The sequence below is a fragment of the Mustela lutreola genome, chromosome 12 (assembly GCF_030435805.1).
Source record: "Mustela lutreola isolate mMusLut2 chromosome 12, mMusLut2.pri, whole genome shotgun sequence".
In the NCBI taxonomy this organism is placed as follows: domain Eukaryota; kingdom Metazoa; phylum Chordata; class Mammalia; order Carnivora; family Mustelidae; genus Mustela; species Mustela lutreola.
The window spans coordinates 27,323,443-27,349,665 of record NC_081301.1 but is presented as its reverse complement, the minus strand read 5'-3'; the positions used below and the strand labels follow the sequence as shown (position 1 = coordinate 27,349,665).

Below are 26,223 nucleotides of genomic sequence, written 5' to 3'. Positions count from 1 at the left end.
AACTCCCCCTCTCTCTCTGCCTCCTTGTGATCTCTTTCTCTCTCTCTGTCAACTAAATAAATAAAATCTTTTAAAAATTAATAATAATTTTTTTCTTTATATATTTCTATTTTAGAATTTTGGATAATTCAGCAAAGTAGAAAAAAGGCCCCTAAGATAACCATTAATGTTTTGGGTATTTCTTTCCAGCCTTTCTATTCTGTTTAGGTTATCTTGGTTTAGGTTTCAGTTTTCAAAAACTGCTATTGTTTTGTTTCTGTTTCACTTAATCCTTTTAACATAATTTAAACATCATTTTTGTTTTAATACAAATTCCTCACAAATGTCATGTCAGTAAGTACATAATGGCCCATCAAATTAGTATGCTATGATTATTTAACAATTCCCACAGCAATAACCAAGAATGAAAAATGTTTCAAAAGATAATATTCAATAATGGCAATGATTTAGTAAAAATGGAATTATCCAATATATATTTTGCATGGAAAGAAACTATCAATAATCTTAAAAACCTTCATTCCCTTGTTCCCAGGAACCCATTTAAAGCCACTCAGCCACTCAGGCGCCCCTCCAAGGAACCCATGTAGTGAAGTAAGCTAAAATAAAGAAAAAAATTCAGTCACAATGCTATTAAATAAGAGGGTTTGTTGATTGCTTCTAAAATGTCAGACTAACATTGCAAGAGTAATGAAAGTAATTTCCTCTCTATTGTCCATTATGCTTTCTCCCACCAGGATTTGAAAGCTTAAAGCAGATTGGCAGTTTCTCTTATAAATGTCTGCAAGTGAATTTTTTTTTAATAGCAACTATCTGTGAACTGTCAAGATACTAAATACACACCATCATTACTTCCTGCCAGTAATTTTTTTTTTTGTAATTTTTTTTTCGTTTTTTTTTTTTTAATTTTTATTAACATATATTTTTATCCCCAGGGGTACAGGTCTGTGAATCACCCTCAGTTTGTTTTGTGAGATTAAGAGTCACTTATGGTTTGTCTCCCTCCCAATCCCATCTTCTTTCATTTATTCTTCTCGTACCCACTTAAGCCCCCATGTTGCATCACCACTTCCTCATATCAGGGAGATCATATGATAGTTGTCTTTCTCCGCTTGACTTATTTCGCTAAGCATGACACACTCTAGTTCCATCCATGTTGTCGCAAATGGCAAGATTTCATTTCTTTTGATGGCTGCATAGTATTCCATTGTGTATATATACCACATCTTCTTGATCCATTCATCTGTTGATGGACATCTAGGTTCTTTCCATAGTTTGGCTATTGTGGACATTGCTGCTATAAACATTCGAGTACACGTGCCCCTTTGGATCACTACGTTTGTATCTTTAGGGTAAATACCCAATAGTGCAATTGCTGGGTCATAGGGCAGTTCTGTTTTCGACATTGTAATTTTTAAAAAGATTTTATTTATTTATTTGACATACGGAGATCACAAGTAGGCAGAGAAGCAGGCAGAAATAGAGGAGGAAGCAGGCTCCCTGCTGAGCAGAGAGCCCCATGTGGGGCTCGATCCCAGGACTCTGGGATCATGACCTGAGCTGAAGGCAGAGGCTTTAACCACTGAGCCACCCAGGCACCCCTGCCAGTAATTTCTAAATAGGAATCAACTTGTTCCTAGAAAAGAAAAGAGAATATTTGACATGATTCACAAAATTTCCTGAAACAACAAACCCCAGACAACTGATGGTCCTTCAAAGCCTCTAACAGAATTTCATTTTCACATTCAGAGTAGGTTAATATATATATATCTACAGTCAATCAAATTCCAATCTTAATACCAAATAAAAGTATATCCTGCCCAACTCAACCCTTCCTACCCTCTTTGTAATGTATGCCTACAAAGTATGATGCATCTTGAACTGGAGGAGAGCACTCCTTTCCATAGTCAATAGACATATAAACATAGTATTTGCTGATTAATATGCCTCTCCATTATAAACTAGAGTTGTCATAGAAAGCAGCAAAACCTGTTGGCAAAGCACTATCACAGAGAAAAATGGCAAACCCTATACCAGAAACCCTATACCAGAAATACCAGCCTTATTTAGAAACACTAAGTAGAAACATCTGGATCAATTCTTTTCTTTCCCTTGAGGGATACTTTTTTACAGATTTATTTGAGAGAAAGAGAGAGAACATGGGTGGAGAGGGACAAAGGGAGAAGGAGATAATCTTAAGCAGATTTCCTGCAGAACAAAGAGCTGACGATGTGGGGCTCGATCCCATAACCCTGAGATAATGACCCAAGCTGAAATCAAGAGTCTGACACATAATCATCTGAGCCATCCAGGTGCCACACTCCAGGGATATTTTAAAGTTTGGTAGAATACCTTGGGAATGAAAAGGTGTTTCCAAATTATGTTCTTTGATTTATTCACTATTAAAAAAGTTCATCTAGTAATATCTACTCCTTAAATTTCTTTCAAATTACATTTATTTGCTCCATGCTCTATTATGCACAACTCAGATACTAGAGCTGACCTCAAAATCCTTTTTTGGAACATACTGACCTTAATTGCAAACTCAACAAGTGGAAGAGAAATGACTTTATCATGGACAGAAATAAAAAGCAGCCTCTTTTGTATGCAACCTGGTTGCTTGTATACCTAAAATCTAAAGAACACAAAACTGGCTGCAAAACACACAGAGATACCTCAACTCCAAATCTCAGAAAGTGTTCAGTTTTTCATTTTCTACTATTCAGTTAATGTCTTATATACAATGGAAGCAATAGGGGCACTCTGCAATAGTACTGGAGAGAGATGTTCTAAAAAACATTGCTATTTGTGTGAGTTCCATAGTCAGCAGCAGCAGCAGCATCTGGGAACACATTAATAAATTCAGATTTTTTTCATTTATTTATTTTCAGCATAACAGTATCATTATAAATTCAGATTTTAAAGTCTGCTTCAGACCCACTGATTCAGAATCCTTTACAAAGATTCCCCATGTGGGCGCCTGGGTGGCTCAGTCATTAAGAGTCTGCCTTCGGCTCCAGTCATGATCTCAGGGTCTTGGGATAGAGTCCCACATCAGGCTCCCTACTTTGCAGGAACCCTGCTTCTCCTCCCACTCCCCCTGCTTGTGTTCCCTCTCTTGCTGTGTCTCTCTGTCAAATAAATGAATAAAATCTTTTAAAAAAATAACAAGCAAACAAACAAAAAAGATTCCCCATATGATTCATCTGTATACTAAATTTAGAGGCACTCCACTAGAAAGGTGGTTTACTTCCACATTGTACATTGGAATCATCTGGAGAACATTATTTTTTTAAGATTTTATTTATTTACTTGAGAGAGCATGAGAGAGAGAGAGAGAAAGTGCACACAAGCAGGTGGTGTGGCACAGAGAGAGAAAGGGAAAATCAGGCTCCCTGCTGAGCAAGGAGCCCAAAGAGATGCTCCATCCCAGGACTCTGGGATCATGACCTGAGCTGAAGGCAGACACTTAACCAACTGAGCCACCCAGGCGCCCCTCTGGAGAACATTATTGGAGAAGATGTCTGATTCCCACTCTTTAGACAATTTATATAATTTGGAGAGGGCAATAGCCTATTGTTTAAAAAGAGCAAGTGATGTAAAGTCAGAAAATGCAGATTTGAATAGGTGCTCACCCACTGTGTTTTTATACACATTCTACCTCTGTGAATTTCATTTTCCTCAGATAATTACAGTGGTAATAAAATGAGTAATATGTACAAACATATTTATAAATTATAAAGCCTTAAACCGATGGCATTGTTAAGGACTGCCATGAAATAAAATCAAATATATAGGTTTTTTTTTTTTTATTTTTATTTATTTATTTATTTTTATTAATTTTTTATTTTTTATAAACATATATTTTTATATAGGTATTTTTAATAGACTTAGGCACACTTTCTCCAATGATGTTATTCATTGATGATATGGAGATTAATGATCTCCAAATAATGATATTCAAAGTGGGGTCTGTGGGTCCAATGAATTAGAAATAAGGGGATGTTTGTTAAAAATCTAAATAGCTCTCCCCTGCCTCAGAACTGTACGTCACAATCTCAGGAAACGGAACACAAAAACCTGTATTTTTAATAAGCTATCAAGGTAGTTATTACACATCTTGAATCCTCTCTCTCATGAACCTGAGATAAATTTGAAAAGCTAAACTCACAGCTACTACCACCAGTCCACTAGTGCTGACATGCTTGTTGGCCTCCTCCGGTGATCTCTTACTGCATACAGTAATATGTACAGATTTGTTAAACTCACACGCAATTTTCTCTTCTGGATTACTCCAGGTATAAAAAAGTAAAATGGACAGGATGAATTGGACTGAGATTGAGTTCATTCTACAGGGACTTTCTGAGTACCCAAGAGTAGAAAAGCTCCTTTTCGTGATATGCTTGATGATGTACCTGGTGATCCTGCTGGGAAACAGCACCTTGATCATCCTAACTCTTCTGGATTCCCGCCTCCATATGCCCATGTACTTCTTCCTTGGTAATCTTTCCTTCCTAGACATTTGGTACACATCCACCTTTATCCCCTCAATGTTGATACACTTCCTGTCACAGAAAAAAACCATCTCCTTCACTAGATGTGTGGTTCAGATGTCTGTTTCCTACACTATGGGGTCCGCAGAGTGTGTGCTCCTCACGGTGATGGCATATGACCGTTACGTGGCCATCTGTAACCCGCTGAGATACTCCATCATTATCAGTAAGGCACTTTGTATTCAGATGGCAGCTCTCTCTTGGGGGTTGGGCTTTCTCAATTCACTGACAGAAACTATTCTTGCAATACGGTTGCCCTTCTGTGGAAAAAATATCATTAATCACTTTGTTTGTGAAATACTGGCGTTTGTCAAGCTGGCTTGTACAGATATTTCCTTGAATGAGATTACGATAATGTTGGGCAATGTATTATTTTTGTTTTCTCCATTACTGTTAATTTGTATCTCCTATGTCTTCATCCTTTCTACGGTACTAAGAATCAATTCAGCAGAAGGAAGAAAAAAGGCCTTTTCTACCTGCTCAGCCCACTTAACAGTAGTGACCATGTTTTATGGGACAATCCTCTTGATGTATATGAAGCCAAAGTCCAAAGACTCTGCTTTTAACAAATTGATAGCCCTGTTCTATGGAGTAGTCACTCCCATGCTCAATCCTATCATCTATAGCCTAAGGAATACAGAGGTGCATGGAGCTATGAGAAAATTGATGACTAGACACTGGTTCTGGAGGAAAGGATAAGAAACTTACCTCCTTGAGTTCATGCACAAAATAAGCTCACAGCTTCGAGGCAAAGGTTTTTAATATAAACAGAACAAGAGAAATAAAGATTTTATGTAGAATCACAGAATTTAGGAGTTGGAAAAAAATTTCAAGATAATAATCTAGCTTCACCTTTTTATGAAAATGACTGTTATAAAAATGTAGAGACAACTGGTATAAGAAGTGACAGTAAGCTTTAAGAAATAAGCCTTTCAAAAAAAAAAAAAAAAAATCCAGTACGGATCTTCTTCAACTGATGAAGTTAAGCCCAAATAAATCCATTGAAAGTTGAAAATATCATAAGTTAGAAGTGTATTTAGGGGCACCTGGGTGGCTCAGTGGATTAAAGCCTCTGCCTTCTGCTCAGGTCATGGTCCCAAGGTCCTGGGATGGAGCCCCGCATTGAGCTCTCTGGTCAGCAGGGAGCCTGTTTCCTCCACTCTCTCTCTCTCTGCCTACCTCTCTGCCTACTTGTGATCTCTCTGTCAAATAAATAAATGAAATCTTTTTTAAAAATGCATTTAATATACATAATCTACTGATCAGCATAGCTTAGCCTAGCCTAACTTAAATGCATTCAGAACACTTACAGTTGTTCAAAACCATCTCACACAAAGCCTATTTATGATAAAATATTGACCATTTTCTATAATAATAAACTATGTGAGTACTATACTGAGATTGAAAAACAGAATGGTCGGGGGCGCCTGGGTGGCTCAGTGGGTTAAGCCGCTGCCTTCGGCTCAGGTCATGATCTCAGGGTCATGGGATCGAGTCCCACCTCGGGCTCTCTGCTCAGCAGGGAGCCTGCTTCCTTCTCTCTCTCTCTGCCTGCCTCTCAGTGTACTTGTAATTTCTCTCTGTCAAATAAATAAATAAAATCTTAAAAAAAAAAAAGAAAGAAAAACAGAATGGTTGTATGGGTTCAGAATGGTTTTGAGTATATCAGTTGTTTATCCCTGTGATCATGTGGCTCAGACTGGAAGCCGTGACCACTGCCTAGTGTAACAAGAGAATATCAAGAGCTCTCATGTTGCTAGCCCAGGAAAAGATCAAAATTCAAATTTCAAAGTACAGTTTCTGCTGAATGTATTATCACTTTCATACCATCATATAGTTGAAAAATCCCAAATCAAACCATGTTAACTCTACTGTACATTTGCCTACTGAATAAATAAAACATATTTTTCAGCTCCTTTTTGAGAGAACTACTTGAGTTTTTCTGTTTGTCTGTTTGTTTATTACTGATTTTTGTTTTACCCAAGGACTGGATCTGACTCCAACCTAATTTTTCAGGTACCTATTTCCCTCTCTTCTTTCCCACCTCCTGTTTGTCCCATCCCCTTTGCACAATGCTATGCTCCATTTGCTATTAGTTCTCCAATCAAATCATGTTCTTTTCCTACCGAAAGACAAAAGTATACGCCACTTCTTCCCCATCATCACATTTCTCTTTCTCAGCCTAGCAGTCTCATTAAAGACAATTCAAGTGTTTGATCTTCCGCAAATTCTTCCAAAACTTTCTCAGTTAGTTATTCCCTCCTCTATGCTGCCTTGAACTTTACCTCTGCTATGGTAATTTTCCTTTTATACTAAATCATTTGTTAGATTCTGAAATCTCCCCAATGTCAGAACTCACTGTTCTCTGTATGAAGTCTAATGTCAAATAAATTCAAAACAGTAGGTAATAATTAAGTACTGGATTAATTAACATTTTTAAAGAATAGTAAAATATATGGGCGCCTGGGTGGCTCAGTGGGTTAAGCCTCTGACTTTGGCTCAGGTCATGATCCCGGGGTCCTGGGATCGAGCCCCGCATCGGGCTCCCTGCTCAGTGGGGAGCCTGCTTCCCTTCCTCTCTCTCTGCCTGCCTCTCTGCCTACTTGTGATCTCTTGTCTGTCAAATAAATAAATAAAATCTTTTAAAAAATAGTAAAATATAGTCTAAATACTTGATATAATACAGTGAGGTAAAGGAACTTGAATTTATGCATTATTTCACGGACTAAGCAACAAATTCAAGTTTCTGATAAAGTATCAGCTAATTTTAAATGTATGGAAATATAAGAGTAGATAAAACATTGATAAATAAACTGAAGAGGTCATGTGAGCCGGGTAAGACAAAATCGTATCAATGTATAATTATTCTCTAATAAAAATTGCTGAGAAAAATACATATCAATTGGATAAATATTTCTTAATATTGACAATTTCACTTTTTCAGCAGCAAGTTTCATTTTGAATATTTTCCTTTAAAAAAATCCCCTTGAAATTGCTAGTGAATAATAGTATGCAGTTTTATTTTTTATGTGATATCATACCATATGTCTACATTATATATAGTTGAGCTGCCTGGTACAGTGTCACAGCCTGATAAGGAGAGCATCTATGCTCAAGGGCCACCCAGCAAAGGGTTCAGGAATGAAACAGTGTTCAGGAGGGCACCTTTGCTTGTTCTGCCCAGCATGATGTTTTAGATCCTGATTGAGTAAGTGAAATAGCAACATGAAAGGGAGGCCCAATTCAGGTTGTCAGAACCCAAACAGAATCAAAAGGACATCCACACAGGGAATGACTTAGCTAAGATTGTCAGAGAGAGAAAGAGATAACAGGGAATTTTATGCTTATATCCATAAGTACTACCACAATGATAGGCCTAGACTTGTAACACAATAACAAAATGTTGCTCAATACATTTGAAATCACAGGTAAATTCAAACTCACTGAAGCTAGAGTCTAGCCAGAAAAAGATGAACAAAAACTGTATCAAAGTGATATCACCCTATCTGACCACCTATAATGTAGCTGATTGACAGGTGGTCTTTTGGAATTAGTAAATATTAACTTTTAAATAATTATAAATACATTAAATAAATTATTCCCATTTAATAGAAGAGGAAATTAGATTAGAATGTTCAATAAATTACCTAAGATCTCTAAGCTTGTATAGAAACCAAAAAAATATTCTAATTCTTTACTCTAGATCCTAAGGGTTTTATTCTTTCACCTTTATCACAGCTCTGGCCAATCATAGGACAACAAAGCCAACCATTTTATAGACAATTGTCCTAAATTTCTCCCTAAATGACATCATTATCACCTAGGGCTCAATTTCCACCTCTGTGCAAAAGACTTCCCAATGTATGTACAGCTTTAGTCCTGACTTCTTGCCCCGACTTCACTAATCTGTCTTCACCTAGAAGTCTGACCATCAATGCACAGTGAACTAGTCAACCAACTTACATCCCTATCTTCATGAAGTCATTATCCTTAAGCTTCTCCTCTCATCCAGTCAATGGCTGCATCTGAAATCTTTACTTAGATCAATGGACCCATCTCAGATATGACTGTTTATTCATATCTGAGAAATCAAATATGCCCTACAACCCTGTAATGCCCATATTCATCCTATTTTGTTCATCCCATTGCTTTCTGGATCCAAGCCATCCAACAATTTATTGACTCTGGCAACAACTTAATGATGAGCAAATAAGTCTTGCCCACTGAACTCATGTTTATTTATCTGGTCCAGAAAGTATATAAAAATGAGAAGAATAAATGAAACAAGATGGGATTGGGAGGGAGACAAACCATAAGTGACTCTTAATCTCACAAAACAAACTGAGGGTTGCTGGGGGGAGGGGGTTTGGGAGAAGGGGGTGGGATTATGGACATTGGGGAGGGTATGTGCTTTGGTGAGTGCTGTGAAGTGTGTAAACCTGGTGATTCACAGACCTGTACCCCTGGGGATAAAAATATATGTTTATAAAAAATAAAAAATTTTAAAAAAATGCTACAAATGCTGCATTTGTATTAAATTTGTATTTAAATTAAAATAGTTTTTAATTCTTTGTATATTGTGGTTTATATAATAAGATATATTCATGTACTTCAATATTTCACACCATTTTAGTGGGTTTGGGAGTATTGTATATCTTATAATATGCATATCATGTATTTTCTAAGTGCTGATGGGTTCATTTATACCCTTGGATTTAAGAAACTAGGTGTCAGGGGAAAGCACAATAAAAAAGGGAAGGGTACTAGTAGTTTCAATGAAACCTCCTGTAGCTTTTTTAAATTTACAAAATAATGTCAGCATTCTAAGACCAACAACAAACTACTAAACTCTCTGATATTTTTTTCTCCAGACTAGCACTCCTACCCTATTTCTATTCAGGATATATTTGTGCAAACCTTTTCCATCTGTACATAGACATTCATATCACACACATCTATCTGCATGCACAAATATATCCACATATATAAAACATACTTACACTTTGTGGAATATTCAATTACTTCCATTAAATTTATCTATGCTGAAAAAGAGGTTATACTAGATTTCTAAGGCTTCCATAACAAAATATCACAGAATGGGTTGCTTAAACAATAGAAATTTACTCGCTCATACTTCTGGAGGCTAGAAGTCCAAGAGCAAAATGTTGGCAGATTTGATTTCTTCTGAAGCCTCTCCTTGGCTTGCAAATAGCCACCTTCTTGCTATGTCCTTTTCTCTGTATGTGAGTATCCCTGCTGAACCCATGTGTGTCTAAATTTCTTCTTACAATGACACAATTCAGCTTGTATGAGGCCCCACACTGACAGTCTCATTTTAACGTTATCACCTTTTGAAAGGCCATACCTTCAAATAGAGATACACTCTGAGGTACTGGGGGTTAAAGCTTCAAAATAAGTTTTGGAGGGACACAAATCAACCTAAAACAGAGGTTAATCATAAATTAGCTAAAAAGTCTACTATAGGTATTACATTTGTATATTATATGTCCATATTTTTGAATACTAACAATACACTAACTTAATGTTTAAAGTTACATTTACACTCTGTAACCTAAAATAAAAATTGATGTTTGTCATCATGAGACCTATTTACATAAGATTTCAGATATGCTTATGTAAGAGGTACCTAAATTATTTTAATTTCAGTAGTCAGTCAAGGAGAAAACTTAGGAAATCACACATCTCATTTAAAATGAATATCTTCCTGGATGGTACAGTCAGTTGAGCACCTAACTTTTGGTTTCAGTGCAGATCATGATCTTAGGGTCATGAGATCGAGCCCCATGTTGGGTTCTGTACTGTACCCTTTCCCTCTGTCCCTCCCACTCATGCTCTCTAAAATAGATAAATAAATGCTTTTTAAAAATTAGTGTCTTCCCCCATTATCCCAATGTTCTGTTGTGCATTAACCACTAAATGACACCTCAGGTTAGTGTTTATGGATATTATTTGCTGCTGGGGATTAAAAAAGCACAAAGAGAGTTCCTAATCAGCAATTTTTTCACAGCTGCTTTTACCTCTTTGTTCCGTAAACTATAGATGATGGGATTCAACATGGGGGTTAATCCAGCATATACCAAAGCGATAAATTTATCTATTTCCTGTGAATCTACAGCTGAGGGCTTCAGGTACATGGAGAGAGCTGTCCCATAGAATAAAACCACCACAGTCAGGTGGGCTGCACATGTTGAAAAGGCTTTGCTTCGACCATCCACTGAGCTGATTCTCAGAATGTTGAAGAGAATGAATGCATAAGATATACAAATGAGGAGCATCGGCATAGGAAGAAGAAGTACACTGATCACCAGCATGATTAACTGCACCCTGGAAGTGTCTACACAAATTAGTTTCAACACAGCCAGAATTTCACAAGTGAAATGATTGATGATGTTCTTTCCACAGAGAGACTGATGCAGCACGAACATTGTTTCCACCAGGGCAGTGAGGCAGCCAGTCACCCAGGAGCCAGCTGCAATCCGCACACAGACACTCTTGTTCATGATGATGGGGTACCTCAGGGGGTTGCAGATGGCCACATACCGGTCATACGCCATCATGGACAGGAGCACACACTCAGTGGAGCCCATGGCAAGAGAAAAGTACATCTGAATGGCACATCCTGAGAATGAGATAGTGTTTTTTCCTGAAACAAAGTTTGCTAGCATTGGAGTGAGAGCAGAAGAGGTGTACCAGATGTCTAAAAAGGAGAGGTTGCTGAGGAAGAAGTACATGGGTTTGTGTAGATGGGAATCCAGGACAGTGATGGAGATCAGAATTACATTACCCAGCAGGGTGATCAAGTACATCAGCAAGCACAGCACAAATACAATGACCTCAACTTTGGGGTAGTGGGAAAATCCCAGAAAAATAAAATTTGAAATGACTGTCAGGTTTGCCTTGACCATTTTACTCCTCTTTGTTTATCTGCAATAGTGAATAAAAATATACATTGTATATATTATAAAAATTACATTCTACCAACTCTCCAGGGTTGTTTGGTAGGGGTACTTTAAAAGAATCATTATTGGGGCGCCTGAGTGGCTCAGTGGGTTAAAGCCTCTGCCTTCGGCTCAGGTCATGATCCCAGGGTCCTGGGATCGAGCCCCACATTGGGTTCTCTGCTCAGCGGGGAGCCTGCTTCCTCCTCTCTCTGACTGCCTCTCTGCCTACTTGTAATCTCTGTCTGTCAAATAAATAAAATCTTTAAAACAAAAAAAGGATCATTATTCTGGCAATACCACATTAGTTATTCATTCATTCATTCATTCAACATTTATTGAGTATACTACAAGTCACAGAAGATCTAGAGTTGAATTACATAAAAGCTGTTCTCTGGCAAGTCACAATAGAGTATCACATATTCAAGTAAATAAATAATTACAAGAACATGATGTAAGTATTCTCTAGGGCACTGAGAGAACACAGAGAGTAAGAATCCTAACTCTATGTTAGGGATGCTGCTCAGTGACCTATTTTGATACTTAGTTTAATCAAAAAATGCATTAGATTTAATTGAGGTAAGGACCACAGGAGATTTGCTAGGGAAACAAAAAATTTTTGTAAAAGCTACACTGAGGAAGGATTTAGTTGCATTTCATAAACCTGCTAATTGTATAATATAACAGATGAATATGCTGTAACTAAGGAATATAAATAGAAGATAAACATGCATCTGACCACTATAGTACCACCTGATTTCCACTTTCATGAAAGCATGGAATAATCCTGAACCCAAATTTAGAAACAAAATAATTTTCAAAGTTGAGTATTTTATATTGAAATTCAAATTACTTGTGATATGTCTCACAACTGGACACATATGGAGATGTGTTTAAATACCACTGTCCTACAAGTGGCATTCGAAGGAAATCAATCACAAGTATTCAAGTGTCATATCCTCATCATTATCTACTTCTCCCTATTTCTCATCTCCCAACACTACCTCCACACTTTGTCTGAAATAACAACCAGCATGTAGCTCCTCATACTTACGTACTGTTTTTTTTTTTAATTTTTATGTCTTTAATCAACAGTTTATTTATCTCCATGGAGTGGCCTTTCTCCCCAGCTCCAATCTTGTCTTCCATGAGTATTTATCCAGTCATCAAAACTGTATGCCACTGTCTCAAGTACATCTTCCTTCTTTGTACATACTTACAGTACTCTAGTATATTACAGCAAACTGTAGCCAGATAGGCACATCCCAATTGCTCCCACCCCTGCTAGGAGGGAATTCTCAAGAGCTTGTTCCCCCATAATACTAGCAAGGTATTTAAGATTTTTAATAACACACCACTGTATTGAACTTGGAAAGTTTTTGATACATATTCAAATAAGTACATTTTCCTACAGTTCTCCATGTCAACCTAAAAGCCTAAAGATTTCTCCTCAACTTGTCATTTATATCTAGACTCTTATCTGTAACATTAAAGAAACTTACTAATTTAAGAAACAAAAATGATGAGCTCTTAGCTTTAAATATTTGATGCACAGTGAGGGAGGTGGGGAAGGGGAAGACCACTTGTACTCTTAGAAGAGCCTGTAATGCTTCCCAAACAATCATGCTCTGTAGGGTTTTAGAGCACGTATGAAACTTGGACTCTAAATCCAACCATACTTCTTCTAAGCACACACAATTAGATAAATCACTTGGCTTCTTTGAACCTCAGTTGTCTGATCTATACCAGGAGGATGATAATTCCAAATTAACTTGTTTTAAACTCTCCCTCCACCACCCCAATTTCATGAGAATCACAAAGAGTTTATCATTTCATGGTCTCCCTGCTTTCCAGAACTACAATTGCCTGTATGCTGGCCGAGTGCTGGTTCATACTGCCTCAGATTAAAAAAAAAAAAATTAGTGCCTTCTTTATAATCTATTGGGATTTCAACCCCCAACCATGGACTAATATGAAACACTTTATTGAGTATTTCCAGAAAGGTTATGACATTTCTGCTGTTTTGTCTACTTTGGTCAACACACACCACCACTTCCACTGAGGCTTTCTCGATTGTTTTTCCCCATCCCCACCCAATTTTCTTGCTCTAGCCCTGGCTCCTCTTGCCTTTTTTTTTTTTATTTCTTTACCACTCTCTTGCCCTCTCTCTCATAAATAAAACAAGGACGTCTCTTTTTCTCATGCAGATTGAGTCTGCACTCATTCCCTTGTCTCTTATCCTTTTAAGAGTCTCACCTATCTTGTCATTTTATTGAGATACTTTCTTTAAAATCATTACCAATACCAGTGCTAAGATAATTAAATGATTTCTAACAAACTCCTCTCTTTCTTTCTAAATGTCAGAGCCAGAACAGACTCAAGAGTTCTAATCCAATCCTCTTATATTAAAGTTGATGGATGCTTGAAGCCATTTAATGACTTATCTGAGGTAAATGAGAAAATTGAGAGCATAAAGCCAAAAGTCCTATCCCATATTCAGGACTCATTGCAACTCTATTTTTCCTACCAACTAGTACTTCTTTTTAGAGTAAATATCTCTATTCTGGTTTCCTGGCCTGGCTGAGACCCATTAATACATTTTATAAATCTGAGGATACAGAAAGAGATGGATAATGTCTACGCTCATATACCTTAGCACATGTGATAAGCATCTTCCTTTTTGATTAATGCATGCTTCAATATTTAAAGTTGATCTCCAGCATGGTCTTTCTTGTGAATCTTGGGTGCAATGCTCAAAAAAGTAAAAGAATCTGATTTTTGTAATTAGGACAATATTCCATGATAAACTATATTAGAGTGAGTTGTACAGAGGTATTTTTATTCAGACAATTGCAATGAAAAAGGATGTGGATGGTCTTGGTTTGCAAAAAATCAACCCAAATCTTGCCTGATTCACAAGTTCTCAACATACAAGCTTCAGTTAATTAAAAATATCAAAACAATTTCTTAAGAAAAATAACAACATAAAGATTTGTTCTGCCAAAATCACCACCTATGATCTGCTCCCCAAAACTTCCAAAGGGTTACCCCTGGATCTAAGACTATTAAAGCTTCCATTGCTATTAGGGACTAACCAACTCCCTTAACAATTTAGTGTTGTGATTCTGAAACATAAAGAAGTTAAGAAACTTTCTGGTTCTCTAGGGTATGCCTCTCCAAATTCCATTAACTAATTGGGAACCAAAAAAAAAAAAAAAGGTAAAAAATTTTTTAATTATTTCAAGTTATGGAAATAATATTGGGTTAAGCAGCATTCATGCAAGCAAAATTGGAGGAGACTATTTGCCTATTTTTTTTGCAGACTGCCCTTGAATTACACAGCAAACATTGCAAATAAGAATCATAGAAATGCCTGCCTATATGGCCTCAGCTTGTAAAGTGATCGATTTATTTTCAGAAATATCTCCCAAATATGTCAGTTATCTGAGAAATAGAAGATGAAACATCCTCACTGAGCTTTTAAATGGCCACAAAGAGAGAGCACTGAGCAATCAAATAATTTATTACTATCAAATGCCCTTTAATAGGCAAAGTTTCTAGCACAGTGTTTATGATTTTATAAAGATTATATAGTAATCTTTGAAGGAATAGTACTTTGGAAAGAATACTAGACTTAAAGAGTTGGGTATTAAACCTCAGCTCAACTAATGATTAGTTAAGTAATCTTATACAATTGTGGTATATTAATGGCATTAATGACCCCAATTCTTTACTCTGATTTTAGCCCTACACATGTGACGTGATTTGATCATAGAGCATTAGCAAATATAATGCAAGCAGACACTTGTAAAGCGCTTGCATAATTAGGTTAGTCTTCTCTTTTCTGTCTCTGCTACTATCATGAAAATATGTCCAAATTAGCCAACTGGAGTATAAGATGAACATTAAACAGAACTGAGTTGCTTCAGTTGCAAACAGCCAAGGCTCCCCTGTGTGAGCCAGCAGTCACTCAATCTCCAACAAATGAGTGAGTCCAAAAACAATCAATAAACCAACTCACAGCTGATTTGAGATATTAAGATAATCTAGTTGAGATCACCTGGCTCCAGGTGTCTCATCGACTTTAGTAAATGCTTACTTTGCTATGTCACTGAGATTGTTTATTATGCTATATGGTTGTAGCAATGTCAGACTGAAGGAGTAATAAATGGTGTCATTGCCTATTCAACACCAACTCACCTGGTCTTTATCTTTCTTGAAAGAATCATAATTTTATTCATTTGTCTACCCCATTTTTATCCAATAGGAAAATATCTTGGTAAACCCAAGCCTCTTACCTTCCTTTCTAGAAGCTTTACATTTTTACCTTTCATACTGAGATACACAATACATCTAGAATTAATCTTTGTGTATAGTATGAGACAAGGGCAAGATTTATTTTTTACTATATGCACACTATTTGACTCAACATAATTTTATTGAAAAGCTCCCTGTCTTATTGCAGTGTCATTTTTTACATAAACTAATTGATCATAATGTTTGGATCTGTTCTGAGCTTCTTGTTTTGTTCCATTAGTCTATTTTTCCTATCCTTGCACCAATATTGCATTGTCTTATTAGCTATAGCTCTATAGTAGATTTGATTTTGGCCTTCTAAATGATTTCTTCTTTATGGATGGATTGGCTGGTGTTGGCAGCATGTATTTTAGCATTTGCTTTACGATTTTCACAATATACCTGCTGGAGTTTTGATTGGGATTGCCTTGAACCTACATTTCAATTTAGAGAGAATTGACATCTTTATACTATTTCATCTTCTAATCCATTAATTTAGATCTTTTTAAATTTCTCTCAATAATGTATTGATTCTTCCTAGATAAGTGTCTTACACATAGTATATTAGATTTATTCATATATTTTTATATTATTGATGCTATTATAAATTATGCTTTAAACTCTTTTTATTTTACTTTCTTATTATTGCTATGTAATTTTTTATCCTAAACTTATATTTAGGAATATTGGTAAATTCACTTTTTTATAATATTTTTTAAATATTTAATGAAGTAGAGTTCACATTAAATTCACTTACTAATTCCAATAGTTTGTAGACCATTTGAGTATTCTATATACATATAGTGTGATTCATAAATAATAGTAGATTTGTTTTCATTATTCATATCATTTATCATTACTTTTAGTACTGATTATGAATTCTAGTATTCAAATGTCAAATTAAGGAGCTGAGAAAAATAAGGCAAAATGAGAGAATTTTTTTTAATATTTATAAACATATATTTTTATCCCCAGGGGTACAGGTCTGTGAATCACCAGGTTTACACACTTCACAGCACTCACCAAAGCACATACCCTCCCCAACACCCCCTTCTCCCAAACCCCCTCCCCCCAGCAACCCTCAGTTTGTTTTGTGAGATTAAGAGTCACTTATGGTTTGTCTCCCTCCCAATCCCATCTTGTTTCATTGATTCTTCTCCTACCCACTTAAGCCCTCATGTTGCATCACCACTTCCTCATATCAGGGAGATCATATGATAGTTGTCTTTCTCTGCTTGACTTATTTCGCTAAGCATGATACGCTCTATAGCAGCAATGTCCACAATAGCCAAACTATGGAAAGAACCTAGATGTCCATCAACAGATGAATGGATCAAGAAAATGAGAGAATTTTATTTGAAAAATGTATTGGTACTTAAAAATGGCTGTGGACTATTTAAAACTAGGTTTTGATTACTGAAAAATTAAGATTCCTCCTATAACGCAGATTACATAAGACATAAAATATTTCTAATTCTAAATACTATAACAATATGAAGTTCATTTTCTTACTACAGAGTATCAATGAGCTCCCAGGAATCCTGTGAAATGTATTTCTAATGATTTTAGTGAAACAGAACAAAAGAGAATAAAAGTAAGTTAAAAACAAAACAAAACAAAAACTGCCGGGGCACCTGGGTGGCTCAGTGGGTTAAATCTCTGCCTTCAGCTCAGGTCATGATTTCAGGGTCCTGGGATCGAGCCAAGCTCCACACGGGGCTCCCTGCTCAGCAGGGAGCCTGCTTCCCCCTCTCTCTGGCTACTTGTGATCTCTCTCTCTCTCTGTCAAATAAATAAATAAAATATTTAAAAAAAAAAAAAACCTTTAGGGGTGCCTGGGTAGCTCAGAAGGTTAAGCCTCTGCCTTCTGCTCAGGTCATGATCTCAGGGTCCTGGGATCGAGTCCCACATCGGGCTCTCTGCTCATCAGGGAGCCTGCGTCCCCTGCTCTCTCTCTGCTTCCTTCTCAGCCTACTTATGATCTCTCTCTCTGTCAGATAAATAAATACAGTCTTAAAAAAAAAAAAACTGTCGGGGAGGGAGGAGTCAAGATGGCGGAGAAGTAGCAAGCTGAGACTGCTTCAGCTAGCCGGAGATCAGCTAGATAGCTTATCTAAAGATTGCAAACACCTGAAAATCCATCGGCAGATCGAAGAGAAGAAGAACAGCAATTCTGGAAACAGAAAAACAACCACTTTCTGAAAGGTAGGACCGGCGGAGAAGTGAATCCAAAGCGACGGGAAGATAGACCCCGGGGGGAGGGGCCGGCTCCCGGCAAGCGGCGGAGCAACCACGCACAAAATCAGGACTTTTAAAAGTCTGTTCCGCGGAGGGACATCGCTCCAGAGGCTAAACCGGGGCGAAGCCCACGCGGGGTCAGCGTGGCCTCAGGTCCCGCAGGGTCACAGAAGGATCGGGGGTGTCTGAGTGTCGCAGAGCTTGCGGGTATTGGAACGGGAAAGCCGGCTACAGAGACAGAGCCGACAGTAAGCTCGCAGCTCCGTATTACCTTGAACCGGTCGCAGGCTCGGTGAGCTCGGAGCGCAGCCGGAGGTCAGGCAGACGGGAGTAACTGGGCGCTGTTCTCTGAGGGCGCACTGAGGAGTGGGGCCCTGGGCTCTCGGCTCCTCCGGGCCGGAGACCAGGAGGCCGCCATTTGTATTCCCGTCCTCTGGAACTCTACGGAAAGCGCTCAGGGAACAAAAGCTCCTGAAAGCAAACCCGAGCGGATTACTCACCCCGGCCCCGGGTAAGGGCGGTGTAATTCCGCCTGGGGCAAAGACACTTGAAAATCACTACAACAGGCCCCTCCCCCAGAAGATCAACAAGAAATCCAGCCGAGACCAAGCTCACCTACCAAGGAGTGTGGTTTCAATACCAAGGAGAGCAGCAGAATTCCAGAGGAGGAGAAAGCCAAGCACGGAACTCATGGCTTTTTTCCTGTGATTTTTTTTAGTCTTGCAGTTAATTTAATTTTTTCTTTTTCATTTTTTTTTTTTTTCTTTTTCTCGCCTTCGGGTAAAATTTTTTTTTTTTTTTTAACTGTTACCTTTTTCTTTTTTAACGATTTTTTACTAGTTTATCTAATATATATATATATTTTTTTACATTTTTCTTAGGTGTTTTCTTTTTTAAAAAAAAATTCTTTTCTTTTTTTTTTTTTTTTTTTTTTTTTTTTTTTTTTTTCTTTTTTCTTTCTTCCTTTTTGAACCTCTTTTTATCCCCTTTCTCCCCACTCACGATTTTGGATCTCTTCTAATTTGGCTAAAGCATATTTTCCTGGGGTTGTTGCCACCCTTTTAGTATTTTACTTGCCCCTTCATTTACTCTTATCTGGACAAAATGACAAGACGTAAAAATTCACCACAAAAAAAAGAACAAGAGGCAGTACCGAAGGCTAGGGACCTAATCAATACAGACATCGGTAATATGTCAGATCTAGAGTTCAGAATGACAATTCTCAAGGTTCTAGCCGGGCTCGAAAAAGGCATGGAAGATATTAGAGAAACCCTCTCGAGAGATATAAAAGCCCTTTCTGGAGAAATAAAAGAACTAAAATCTAACCAAGTTGAAATCAAAAAAGCTATTAATGAGGTGCAATCAAAAATGGAGGCTCTCACTGCTAGGATAAATGAGGCAGAAGAAAGAATTAGTGATATAGAAGACCAAATGACAGAGAATAAAGAAGCTGATCAAAAGAGGGACAAACAGCTACTGGACCACGAGGGGAGAATTCGAGAAATAAGTGACACCATAAGACGAAACAACATTAGAATAATTGGGATTCCAGAAGAAGAAGAAAGTGAGAGGGGAGCAGAAGGTATACTGGAGAGAATTATTGGGGAGAATTTCCCCAATATGGCAAAGGGAACAAGCATCAAAATTCAGGAGGTTCAGAGAATGCCCCTCAAAATAAATAAGAATAGGCCCACACCCCGTCACATAATAGTAAAATTTACAAGTCTCAATGACAAAGAGAAAATCCTGAAAGCAGCCCGGGAAAAGAAGTCTGTAACATACAATGGTAAAAATATTAGATTGGCAGCTGACTTATCCACAGAGACCTGGCAGGCCAGAAAGAGCTGGCATGATATTTTCAGAGCACTAAACGAGAAAAACATGCAGCCAAGAATACTATATCCAGCTAGGCTATCATTGAAAATAGAAGGAGAGATTAAAAGCTTCCAGGACAAACAACAACTGAAAGAATTTGCAAATACCAAACCAGCTCTACAGGAAATATTGAAAGGGGTCCTCTAAGCAAAGAGAGAGCCTACAAGTGGTAGATCAGAAAGGAACAGAGACCATATACAGTAACAGTCACCTTACAGGCAATACAATGGCACTAAATTCATATCTCTCAATAGTTACCCTGAATGTGAATGGGCTAAATGCCCCTGTCAAAAGACACAGGGTATCAGAATGGATAAAAAAACAAAACCCATCTATATGTTGCCTCCAAGAAACACATTTTAAGCCCGAAGACACCTCCAGATTTAAAGTGAGGGGGTGGAAAAGAATTTACCATGCTAATGGACATCAGAAGAAAGCAGGAGTGGCAATCCTTATATCAGATCAATTAGATTTTAAGCCAAAGACTATAATAAGAGATGAGGAAGGACACTATATCATACTCAAAGGGTCTGTCCAACAAGAAGATTTAACAATTTTAAATATCTATGCCCCCAATGTGGGAGCAGCCAACTATATAAACCAATTAATAACAAAATCAAAGAAACACATCAACAATAATACAATAATAGTAGGGGACTTTAACACTCCCCTGACTGAAATGGACAGGTCATCCAGGCAAAAGATCAGCAAGGAAATAAAGGCCTTAAACGACACACTGGACCAGATGGACATCACAGATATATTCAGAACATTTCATCCCAAAGCAACAGAATACACATTCTTCTCTAGTGCACATGGAACATTCTCCAGAATAGATCACATCCTCGGTCCTAAATCAGGACTCAACCGGTATCAAAAGATTGGGATCATTCCCTGCATATTTTCAGACCACAATGCTCTAAAGCTAGAACTCAACCACAAAAGGAAGTTTGGAAAGAACCCAAATACATGGAGACTAAACAGTATCCTTCTAAAGAATGAATGGGTCAACCGGGAAATTAAAGAAGAATTGAAAAAAATCATGGAAACAAATGATAATGAAAATACAACGGTTCAAAATCTGTGGGACACAACAAAGGCAGTCCTGAGAGGAAAATATATAGCGGTACAAGCCTTTCTCAAGAAACAAGAAAGGTCTCAGGTACACAACCTAACCCTACACCTAAAGGAGCTGGAGAAAGAACAAGAAAGAAACCCTAAGCCCAGCAGGAGAAGAGAAATCATAAAGATCAGAGCAGAAATCAATGAAATAGAAACCAAAAAAACAATAGAACAAATCAACGAAACTAGGAGCTGGTTCTTTGAAAGAATTAATAAAATTGATAAACCCCTGGCCCGACTTATCAAAAAGAAAAGAGAAAGGACCCAAATAAATAAAATCATGAATGAAAGAGGAGAGATCACAACTAACACCAAAGAAATATAAACTATTATAAGAACATACTATGAGCAACTCTACGGCAATAAATTTGACAATCTGGAAGAAATGGATGCATTCCTAGAAACATATAAACTACCGCAACTGAACCAGGAAGAAATAGAAAGCCTGAACAGACCCATAACCAGTAAGGAGATTGAAACAGTCATTAAAAATCTCCAAACAAACAAAAGCCCAGGGCCAGACGGCTTCCCGGGGGAATTCTACCAAACATTTAAAGAAGAACTAATTCCTATTCTCCTGAAACTGTTCCAAAAAATAGAAATGGAAGGAAAACTTCCAAACTCATTTTATGAGGCCAGCATCACCTTGATCCCAAAACCAGACAAGGATCCCACCAAAAAAGAGAGCTATAGACCGATATCCTTGATGAACACAGATGCGAAAATACTCAACAAAATACTAGCCAATCGGATTCAACAGTACATTAAAAAGATTATTCACCACGACCAAGTGGGATTTATTCCAGGGCTGCAAGGTTGGTTCAACATCCGCAAATCAGTCAATGTGATACAACACATCAATAAAAGTAAGAACAAGAACCATATGATACTCTCAATAGATGCTGAAAAAGCATTTGACAAAGTACAACATCCCTTCCTGATCAAAACTCTTCAAAGTGTAGGGATAGAGGGCACATACCTCAATATCATCAAAGCCATCTATGAAAAACCCACCGCAAATATCATTCTCAATGGAGAAAAACTGAAAGCTTTTCCGCTAAGGTCAGGAACACGGCAGGGATGTCCATTATCACCACTGCTATTCAACATCGTACTAGAGGTCCTAGCCTCAGCAATCAGACAACAAAAGGAAATTAAAGGCATCCAAATCGGCAAAGAAGAAGTCAAATTATCACTCTTCGCAGATGATATGATACTATATGTGGAAAACCCAAAAGACTCCACTCCAAAACTGCTAGAACTTATACAGGAATTCAGTAAAGTGTCAGGATATAAAATCAATGCACAGAAATCAGTTGCATTTCTCTACACCAACAGCAAGACAGAAGAAAGAGATATTAAGGAGTCAATCCCATTTACAATTGCATCCAAAACCATAAGATACCTAGGAATAAACCTAACCAAAGAGACACAGAATCTATACTCAGAAAACTATAAAGTACTCATGAAAGAAATTGAGGAAGACACAAAGAAATGGAAAAATGTTCCATGCTCCTGGATTGGAAGAATAAATATTGTGAAAATGTCTATGCTACCTAAAGCAATCTACACATTTAATGCAATTCCTATCAAAGTACCATCCATCTTTTTCAAAGAAATGGAACAAATAATTCTAAAATTTATATGGAACCAGAAAAGACCTCGAATAGCCAAAGGGATATTGAAAAAGAAAGCCAACGTTGGTGGCATCACAATTCCGGACTTCAAGCTCTATTACAAAGCTGTCATCATCAAGACAGCATGGTACTGGCACAAAAACAGACACATAGATCAATGGAACAGAATAGAGAGCCCAGAAATAGACCCTCAACTCTATGGTCAACTAATCTTCGACAAAGCAGGAAAGAATGTCCAATGGAAAAAAGACAGCCTTTTCAATAAATGGTGCTGGGAAAATTGGACAGCCACATGCAGAAAAATGAAATTGGACCATTTCCTTACACCACACACAAAAATAGACTCAAAATGGATGAAGGACCTCAATGTACGAAAGGAATCCATCAAAATCCTTGAGGAGAACACGGGCAGCAACCTCTTCGACCTCTGCCGCAGCAACATCTTCCTAGGAACAACGCAAAAGGCAAGGGAAGCAAGGGAAAAATGAACTACTGGGATTTCATCAAGATCAAAAGCTTTTGCACAGCAAAGGAAACAGTTAACAAAATCAAAAGACAACTGACAGAATGGGAGAAGATATTTGCAAACGACATATCAGATAAAGGACTAGTGTCCAGAATCTATAAAGAACTTAGCAAACTCAACACCCAAAGAACAAATAATCCAATCAAGAAATGGGCAGAAGACATGAACAGACATTTCTGCAAAGAAGACATCCAGATGGCCAACAGACACATGAAAAAGTGCTCCATATCACTTGGCATCAGGGAAATACAAATCAAAACCACAATGAGATATCACCTCGCACCAGTCAGAATGGCTAAAATCAACAAGTCAGGAAATGACAGATGCTGGCGAGGATGCGGAGAAAGGGGAACCCTCCTACACTGTTGGTGGGAATGCAAGCTGGTGCAGCCACTCTGGAAAACAGCATGGAGGTTCCTCAAAATGTTGAAAATAGAACTGCCCTATGACCCAGCAATTGCACTATTGGGTATTTACCCTAAAGATACAAATGTAGTGATCCAAAGGGACACATGCACCCGAATGTTTATAGCAGCAATGTCCACAATAGCCAAACTATGGAAAGAACCTAGATGTCCATCAACAGATGAATGGATCAAGAAGATGTGGTATATATACACAATGGAATACTATGCAGCCATCAAAAGAAATGAAATCTTGCCATTTGCAACAACATGGATGGAACTAGAGCGTATCATGCTTAGCGAAATAAGTCAAGCAGAGAAAGACAACTATCATATGATCTCCCTGATATGAGGAAGTGGTGATGCAACATGGAGGCTTAAGTGGGTAGAAGAATAAATGAAACAAGATGGGATTGGGAGGGAGACAAACCATAAGTGACTCTTAATCTCACAAAACAAACTGAGGGTTGCCGGGGGGAGGGGGTTGGGGAGAAGGGGGTGGGATTATGGACATTGGGGAGGGTATGTGATTTGGTGAGTGCTGTGAAGTGTGTAAACCTGGTGATTCACAGACCTGGGGATAAAAATATATGTATATAAAAAATATATGTTTATAAAAAATAAAAAATAAAAAAAAAAAAACAAAAAAAAAAACTGTCACTCTGTGATGTCTAACAGATATAAAGCAAATAAACAAATTTCAAAGTAAATTGTGGAAAATATCATTATAATAGAGTATCTGTGTAGATCTTATCTAGCCAGTAGACCTGCAATATGAGCAGATTCTGGGACAGAATTACTTGTGTCCAGGTGATAGAGACGTAGGAATTTACTAGAAAGCTCCACATATTTTACTTCAGACTGGTAAATTGTCCTGATGACTCTATATGCCAAGCTACTTTCTGCCTGGGGTCCAGTTAATGCGCCCTCACACAGTGCTTATTTAAAAACTTAAGGTGGGGGCGCCTGGGTGGCTCATTGGGTTAAAAGTCTCTGCCTTTGGCTCAGGTCATGATCTCAGGGTCCTGCCTACTTGTGATCTCTCTCTGAGAAAAAAAAAAAAAAAAAAACTTAAGGTGAAAAAACTATACCTGAGGATAAAGCTATTTCCAGAAAAGATGAGAAACTGCTCTGATCTGCACTTGTTGAGACACTGTTGTTAATGATAGACTGGCATGCCTTCTACCTGAATCCAAACATCTAAAAATGAGCACACCTATACTTCTCAATAAGTATGGATATTAAATTATTAAACATTCCACCAAAATTGCAGTAGCAATTTGCAATTGCAATTCTCAATTGCAACAACAGCTAAATGCTTAACATATTTATGTTTCAGACCAATATGAGTATCAAGCAAGCTATAGACACTAATCTACATCTGTCCAAAGTAATCTTCTTTTTTGACACATGGGGAAATTTGGCCAGAAAAAAAATTTGTTTATTTGTCGCTTTAGTCGATCTTCCCTCAGCATTCATTTCTTGTACAGGACATGGTTTCCCCAAGTCTCAAGGTAACCTAAAAGAGACAATTAATATCCCATTCACAGAAACTTGAGAAACTTCTTATCCTTCTGAAGTCAAGATATTTCATGGATGTGATAACTCAAGATTATAGTAAATAAGTACATTTTCTCTGGCTTATAAAAATCCCAAAAATTCATTTTCCCCAATCTCATGGTAAACAGAAAGTATGATTTTTAATGTCAGTCTTTTCAAAGTCATGGCAAACACACCTTGACATTTTCAAGCTACCTCAGAATTTATAGAATCACAAATGACATCTCATTTTTGAAGAGGCCAAGTTATTTTCCTTTAAAAATGACGGGAAAATCTTTCATGGACTTAAAGGCCATTAGCAAGGGGAATATCAAGGATGTCTTATTAAAAAAAGTGTCTCTAGGGGTGTCTGGGAGGCTCAGTAGGTTAAGTATCTGTCTTCAGCTCAGGTCATGATCCCAGGACCCAGGGGTTGAGCAGGGCTCCTTGCTTCACACAGGGAGCCTGCTCCTTCCTCTTCCTCTCCCTTGACTGCCACTCTCCCTGCTTGTGCTTTTTCTCTCTGTCAAACAAATAAAATCTTGAAAAAGAAATGTCTCAACTATCATATGATCTCCCTGATATGAGGAAGGGGGGATGCAACGGCAGGGGTGGGGGTTGGGGGGTAGGTAAAGAATAAATGAAACAAGATGGAATCGGGAGGGATACAAACCATAAGAGACTCTTAATGTCACAAAACAAACTGAGGGTTGCTGGGGGGAGGGAGGTTGGGAGAAGGGGGTGGGATTATGGACATTGGGGAGGGTGTGTGCTTTGGTGAGTGCTGTGAAGTGTGTAAACCTGATGATTCACAGACCTGTACCCCTGGGGATAAAAATATATGTTTATAAAAAATAAAAAATTTAAAATAAAAAGGAAAAAAAAGAAAAGAAGTAGCATTACAATGAAATAAAGGAGTCATTTCTCTTTGTGGTGTGGCGTCCTAGAAAAAGCTCACTGCTGCCTCTTTCTGAACTGTTAGGGGGAAATAAATCTCTATCTTACAATTAAAAATAAACACAAGACTTAAAAACATTAAAGACTAAAATAGAAAGCCAAGAATATTTTAAAATCTAA

General features: G+C 37.6%; 1 protein-coding gene across 1 annotated transcript; it reads left to right on the top strand.

Moving 5' to 3' along the window:
* The first annotated feature begins 4,310 nt into the window (after positions 1 to 4,310).
* Positions 4,311 to 10,859, top strand: LOC131812487 (olfactory receptor 13D1-like). Its single transcript, XM_059142090.1, has 2 exons — positions 4,311 to 5,230; position 10,859. Coding segments are annotated over exons 1-2 (921 nt in total).
* Positions 10,860 to 26,223: the final 15,364 nt, after the last annotated feature.